Here is an 8,011-nt window from a genome sequence, read left to right as displayed (position 1 = left end):
TTTTCTTCAGTTCAATCGATGTTGAATTTCACTTCGATTGTGAAAAGGGGTAATATGCTCCTTATATGGGCCATAGGCACTCCTCCCCTTAAATTAGTTTTTGGAGTGAGTTAGACCTGACCCAAATTTAACATGGTATCAGAATCTCTCCATCCGATGTTGGGCGCCCCATAAATGTGCCACGTATCAGTAAAAATTCTGGACGTGAGGGGGTGTGTTGAATCTCATATCGGTTGTGGAAAGGGGTAATGTGCCCCTTATATGGGACCATTTTGGTCTCCGCCTCCCCATGAATTTGTGAAAATCAATTTAATGGAGTTATGGATTCACAAATTTGTAGGAGTGCCACAGCAGTTTTAGTACGAGATAGTAATGGGAGGTTGCTTGACTGGAGATTTCATTTGTAAAATTCCTTACCGGATCCATTACTCTTAGAATGCATAGCCTGTTGTAAAGTTTTCATTCTAGCTTGGAATTGGGGCCTTTCAAAAGTCATCATAGAAGGTAATTCAGCGCAGGTGATTGAAGCTTTGCAAAGGGGGTTGCACTCCCTCCAGTATTGTTGCATACTTAAGGGACCTTGCTTTTTCATTGCATATGGTTCAGTTCTCATGGCTACGCAGAGAATGTAATAAAGCAGCTCATTGCCTTGGTAAAAAATTTCTTACTAGTAGTACTTTCAGATGTAATAATGTTTTTCAGTCTGGGTTTTGTATGTTCTCTGTCCTTTTAAAGGTCCTTTATGCCTTTGAAAAAAAAAAAATAAAAAAACTTCAATGCCACAATGGGGATTGGAAATACAAAGATGCATATAATATTTAAACTAGAAATATCAAGTAAAGGTTACAAGTTGGAATTTACGGAGTACTTAGGGATTTTTATGAAAAAGCAACATAACTGTTCATTGAAACTTGGCCAATTTTTTTTTATTTCTTTATTTATTATACATTTTAAAATTAAAAAAAATAATTTATAAAATAAAATTCTCGTAAAATCTAATCTACGGTAGGTTAAAAATATATGAAAATAAATTCTATGTGATTTTTTTTATACAAAAATTTATATTTACATGTTTTGAATTATGTGAATCGGTTTAATTACACAGATAAAAAAAAAAGTTTATTTAATTTTATTGGGACCTAACCTTATAAAATTTTTAATCCTACATCCATAAAATTACAAATAGGTTAATAATATAGATAACTTAATTCAAAGATTATTAAATAATTTTGATTAAAGATGAATTTGAACCTATCCTTAATAGGACGCTAAGTGTTGATGTAATTGAGTCATGTCAATAAGCAATTTGAGTGCTTTTGTTACATAAGCTACGGGAGAAAGACTGGCTGTAATAGGAAATTTAAATGAAACAAGACTTCTATAAGGCAATTCTAGTAAAGCAACTATATTGCAAGAGAAACAAGATAACCCCACAAATCATTTTGAGAGTTAATTAACAACTCTCAATAAACAGGAAGCTTGTAAGATTACCTACACAATAACCAAATGATTTTTATTTGTTTTTAGCAAATCATAATTAAAGGACGTTCTAAGAACTGATAAGATCTGATCTCTCTTTCAAGGTGACGTAGGGTAGAGATGAGGAGCCAGGCGAGGCTTGGCAAATGCAGAGATGGGTGTTGCAGGAGTAAGCTCATCTAGAGTCTCGGCGAGATCAATCTTGGAAACATTGGCTGGTGGAGTCCAAGTGAAGCACTGCAGCATCCTCGCCAGCAACATCGTCGTCATGCAGCTTCCAAGCAACGAAGCTACGCAGCCACGTCTTCCAGTGCTGAAAGTCACAAACCTTAACTCGTGCTCAGTGAGCACCACCTCTCCCTCGTTCATGTGCCTTTCTGGATCGTACTTGAGAGGATCAGACCATGTCTTTGGGTTCCTGCCGAGCCCATAGCGGCTGAGAACTGCCCAGCTGCCCTTTGGAATAAAGTAATCACCAATGACAGTGTCTTCCATGGCTACATGAGGGACATTGAAGTGTGCTACTGGATGGAGCCTGAAGGCTTCTCTTGCACAGGCTTTGACATAGTCAAGGTTGGGGATGTCGGATTCTTGAACAAGCCTGTCTTTGCCGACCACCCTGTCGAGCTCTTCTGTGGCCTTCTTCAGGATTTCTGGTTGATTTAGCATCTCCCCCATTGCCCATTCGATTGCGTTTGATGGGTTATCTACTGTTGCTATCATAATTTCCTGCAACCATATATACTTATGTTAATTTCTTTTAAATATATATAAATTTTGTGCGAGAAATTCAAAATACACAGAAAAAGTTTCTCTTTTCTTTTTTTTTTTTTTAAATATGAATTAGAAATGTTGCCTCACCCAATTTTTTTTTTTATCATAATTAAATACTAATTACTATAAAAAAATAAAAAGTGAGTCCCATATAAATTTCACCATCATAATCAATCATTAGCATGTAATTGTAAGAAGTGAGAGTGATCTTACAGCTATTTGATTCTTGATCTCGTCAGGAGTGAGCAATGGGTTGCCGTCTGAATCCTTGAGAGTGATGAAAACATCAAGCAAGTCCTCCATTTCCTTCCTTTCACCACTCTTCCATTGTTGAATCCTTTCATCAATTAAAGGGTTCTGATAATCCCTTATGGTCTTATTTGCATCAAGCACAAATTTTTCTTGGCCATCCAGATCAAGTCCCAACAAGAAAGGCAAGAAATCTGATATGCAAAATCCATACAAGTATTTCAAGGCAGTGAAAACGGCATCAATGTGCTCGATTTCTTCAGGCCCTGGTCCTCCGTCCGGCATTCCCTTGCCGAAGTATCTCTTGCTGAACACCATTTTTCTGATCACATTCCCGCCGTAATGCCTGGTGGCTGTTCTCAAATTCACATTTTTATTTGCTTTGAACTGGTTGTGGATGTAAAACACAAGATTATCAGCCTCCTCAGCTCTTTTATCATGGAGCCATTTGTGTCTAGCCGGAGAAATGATCTCTGAGGTTAAGATCTTCCTCATTTTCTTCCACTGGTCATTGTATGGAACCACAATAGTTGTCAAGTATCCTCCGCTCATAGATTTTGCAGAGAGAGTCTTTGGCCTGTTAGAGAAGATAGCGTCATTCTTTTTTAGTATTTCACGAGCAAGAACAGGACAGCTTATAGGAACAAAGTTAGTTCTTCCAAAACGAATGAGACAAATATCAGTGTTCATATCCTTCATGAGTTGGTGAATCCACCGAAACGTGGGTCTGTACCGGATCATTTCCGGGATGTTTCCGATGAGTGGCCATGGAGTAGGGCCAGGAGGGAGTGGGAGTTTCTTGCTACCTTCCTTGTTAGCAGCACTCTTTTGAAGTTTTACAATAGTACTAACAATGGAAATAAAGAGGGTGACGAACAAGATCTTGACCGTGTTGATGGAGGAGGAGGAGGCGAAGGAGGTGGCGTTAAGTAAACCGATGGTGGTGGAGACGTTCATGGCCATATTGATATGCCCTGAACAATTCAAATCCAGGGATATCGCCAATGAACGTAGAAGAGAAGAAGAAGAAGAGACTGCTTGATACCATGCACGTACCTCAAGGTAGGTATTTATAGTTGTTTGTTAGCGAGTTACACATTGGTTTCTGAAGAGGGTAGATATTGATCAAAGAAATCGTACGGACAATAAATTTCCTGGTTCTGGTTTTCCTTTTACAATAAGATGTGAAAGACTTATTATAATTTTAGAGAGGACTTTACAATAAAATTTTATTAATGACGAAAGTCAATAAATCTGATATATAAAAAAAATATATTTCAACAATAGTTTCTAATTAAGACAATAAATTTAGATATCGATATAATATACAAGATAATGACACGTAAATTAATTTGTAATAAAGAAAACAGATTAATTAGGTAATGTTTAAGGAAGAAATTAAACGTGATTCATGATAAAATTCACCAAACCCACCAACCTCTAGGCTATGGCTATCCACATGTTTAAATTGCTTGTTCAGAATATATTATTTCTTTCTTAAAAGGAAAGAACAAAAAGGAAAATGATTCGGCACGTGAGGATTCATTCTCCTCTTTCTTCTCTCTCTTTTTATAATTTTTTGAAATTCTTGGTTTTTGAAATTTTTTTTTTGAAAAGTTACAGTGGTTTTTTATAGAACGTTAACAATAAAAATTAGATTCGGTTCAAATTTACCGTAAAATCCAAGACTATTTATTTTATATCATTAATATAGGATTCAATAATTAATAATCCTAAATTTTGTGAATTATAGACGACTGAACTTATTTTCTTATGTTATAAAAACAACCAAAAACTCACATTCAACATATAAATTTCTAAACACTCAACTGTTTTTCATTCCATTCTAAATTTTTTTTAATTATATTACTAATTTACTCAACTGTTTTTCATTACATTCTAAGTTCTTTTTAATTATATTACTAATTTGAATATTGGAGCGGTTGTTTATAAATACCAACCACTTACATAATATTTTTTTTTTTGCAGATAACTTTATTAATGCAACAATCAAAAAATTTCAGACGAAGTTATAGATGACAATAAATTGAATATTTTTGACATTTAATATGATATATATAATAAATTTAAATAATATATAATCGAATTTAAGATAAATTCAATTTTAAAAATTAATAACTATAATGGATTTGAATTTTATATATCGAGTATTAATAATTTAAGTTTATTTACATAAATAATTAATTTAATATATAAATATATTTCATAATAATATTTATAAATGTTTTTGTATTTTTTTCATTTAAAAATTAGAATTTAAATACTTTTTTATTCAAATATTAATTTTTAAATAAAAATTATTAATAAAAAATATATTTATATATAGATGATTAATTCAATTATAGTGATTTTCGCTAACACTCTATCCATTTACATCTTTATATTAAAATACAAGAGTAGACTTAAATCAAAATTGAATTGGGTTAACACCAAATTGAAACCGACTTGTTTGGTTTTAGGAAATAACTAAAAGATTTTTCATATAAATAAAATAAAAAATTCCAAATTTAGAGCATTAAATTTTACTAAACTCATATTAAAATCGAATTAAACAGTATAGAATTAAAATTAAAATCAAAACTGAAATTAGAAAACTAAATTAAAATTTTATATTGCTGATTCAGAATCAGTCGTCTAATAAACTTGAATGAACAATTACGGATTAAAATGAGCTAATTGTTAGATATATTAGAACCATACCTTTCGAAAGAACAGTTTTTAATTTAAAGAGAGATAACTTTCAACTTTCAAAACTAAATTATTTTTTTTTCAAATGTTTGAATTCTATCTTCATATATTTATAAGATAATCACATTTATTTATTTAATTACAAAAGAGAATAGAAGGAAAATTTTAAGATGTGATGATCTCTTCGCATCAATTATCATTCAAGACCGTGATTAAAAGGTTAAAGTCGTAGATCCATTTACTTAACCCTAATAACCATATAATGTTTTCTATTTTTTTTTCTCTAATCAAACTATATAAGATAATATTGTGGAAACTTATGAGATTTTTCATTATTTAAAAACTACTAATTAGGGTTGAATAATAGTTAGTTTATTTTAAAATTAAAACCAAAATTTTATTTATATTTAAAATCAAATCGAATAGCATAAATAACTGAACTAAATTAAATCAAAATAAGCCGATTCGATTTGATTTGAATCGGTTCTTCACTTCATCTCTCTCTCACTATTCCATTTTATGATTGGAGTTCTTAATCAAACAAATCCCAAAACTAAATTTATATTCAATATTAAGTCAATCATAATCTCAATTATCCATATTTATAATAAACAAAAGTTAAGTTTACAATTGAGAAAAAAGTAACCGCAATGCTAGAAAGGAAGTAAAATTTAAAAAATAATGATGGTGTTGGGAGTGGAAGAAGGTGTTAAGAGATGAAGATGTGGTGCTTCGACGCTGGAACGCGGTGTTGTGATGCAAGAGATGCGGCTGCAGTGCTAGAGTGAGGGTTGCAATGCGGAGAAGGCTGTGTGGTAGCAATATAGGAGAGCGATTTACTCTAGAGTTGCAATGCGGAGAAGGCTGTGTGGTAGCAATATAGGAGAGCGATTTGATAAATAGTAAAACTCACAACTTTTTTCTTATTAAATTCTATGATTTTGATATAAATAATTAATTTTTACTTAAAATTTAATTTTTAGTTAGATTTTTGAACGGAAATTAAAAAAAGAAACGAGAAGAGACTGAATTGAAGAATTCTTGGACTGGAAGTTTACAATTTTGGTCAAACCTGTAACCCAAGACGATGGGAAGTTTTAAAAAGCACCACCTCTGATTTTGCCACCTGGATCAAATACGATCAAATTAGGATATGGATAAAATAAGAGTAGTAAAGTTTATTTAAATCATTAAATTTTTTCTTTTTTGGCCTATATAAAAACTCCTAAAAAATTAAACCTATTATCATATTTTCTCCTCTCCTCTTCCTCCTCTCTTCATGCTGCCGCCTCCTCTCTCTCTTCTTTTCCATCTTCTTCTTTTCTTTTCTTCTTCTTTTCTCTTTCTTTTCTTTAGTTTTGCAATTTTATTATATTTCTTAGAGACTAAACAATTATTTTAAGTTGAAAGTTAATTTAAATTGAGATTTTATTCAAGTTGTGAGTTTATGTGTTTCAATTCTTTTCATCTTATTTCTATTTTCTGTTAATTTTTGAATTGTAGGAACACCATCTCCATTATTGTTTTCTTGAGAATTCAAGGGGTCCATTGAATCTCTTTGGAAGACAACATATTACTAATTAATCCAATTAAATCCCTAATTGTTTAATTGAGTCAATAACAAGTAGCAATTAATATATTAGTTTATGTTAAGAAATTAGTAGATTTGATTTAAATAAAACGCGTGTTTTTATTGATCAAGTTTGAATTCTTCTCTCTTAATACAGTTGACTAATTAAATGCGTGTTGGGGTTATTAGTTAACTAGGAATTAATTTAAGCGTGAAGCAGATTAATTTAATCATAAGGAAGAATTGGTGGGATTCGCGTGTTTGACCATTGTAACCAAACAATAAATAATAAAATGAATTATTTTTTTAATCAATAAACAACTGCAAAACACCTCAATTTAATTACCTCTGGCTGAAATTTTTAATTAATTATTTGTTTTTAATTTTCAATTACATTATTTATTATTTTTCTTCTAAATTTATTTTTCTTAGCTTGCACAAGGCAAAACCACTTTCATGAAAAACTCTATTCTTTTCATTTTTTATATTAAACTACACTTTTATTTTAATTGGTCATCTAAATTAAACAGAATTAAGGTTTCTGTGAGATCGATACTCACTTACTCTATCTACAAGTTCTTATTAAATCAAGAAAAGGGAAGTAAATTTTAATTGACAGATTCTACACCTGTCAAATCTTGACGCCATTGCTGGGGAACTTTAACAATTTGTTTTTGTTTTTATGACCAGATCTGATAATAGCAGAATTCATTTTGATCCAGAAATCGAGAAGACTGCAAAAATGTTGAGAAAAACAACCAAGTTGCAATAACAGGCCGAATCGGGAGTCTCTCAACCATTTGCCCGATCCCTTTTACGCACCAAAGAGACCTCATCTTGAACACCAATCGAGCCTGACACAAAAAAAAGAAACAATATGGCCGCAGCTGCTGGTGCTCAAGAGTAACCCCTTTGCATCACATACCCAGTACTGAATGCACCATTGGAATGGCGAATATGTATGATTCATATGTTACCAAAATTCTAAGATTTGGAGAATGAAGACCCCATTGTCATCTAAAGGAGTTTTATGTGGTTTGTTCAAGTATGAGACCACAGGGTATAACTGACGAACAAATAAGGTTAGTAGCTTTTCTTTTTACTTTGATTAAATCCGCTAAGGATTGGCTCTACTATTTGCCCTAGGTTCAATCACCACTTGAGCGCAAATTAGAGACTTATTCTTAAAATTATTTTTTTCAGCAACCAAAGATCATTTATAAGAAAAGA

General features: G+C 31.8%; 1 protein-coding gene across 1 annotated transcript; it reads right to left on the bottom strand.

The window, feature by feature from the left end:
- Positions 1 to 1,381: 1,381 nt before the first annotated feature.
- On the bottom strand, positions 1,382 to 3,584 carry LOC110629733 (valine N-monooxygenase 1-like). Its single transcript, XM_021776827.2, has 2 exons — positions 2,467 to 3,584; positions 1,382 to 2,208 (listed from the first exon to the last, which is right to left on the bottom strand). Exons 1-2 carry the CDS (start codon positions 3,463 to 3,465, stop codon positions 1,579 to 1,581), a joined length of 1,629 nt encoding a protein of 542 aa, XP_021632519.1. The 5' UTR covers positions 3,466 to 3,584; the 3' UTR covers positions 1,382 to 1,578.
- Between the last annotated feature and the right edge of the window lie 4,427 nt (positions 3,585 to 8,011).

Source organism: Manihot esculenta, chromosome 13 (assembly GCF_001659605.2).
Source record: "Manihot esculenta cultivar AM560-2 chromosome 13, M.esculenta_v8, whole genome shotgun sequence".
NCBI classification, from domain to species: domain Eukaryota; kingdom Viridiplantae; phylum Streptophyta; class Magnoliopsida; order Malpighiales; family Euphorbiaceae; genus Manihot; species Manihot esculenta.
Note: the sequence above shows the minus strand (reverse complement) of the source record. Positions and strands in the feature narration are given on the sequence as shown.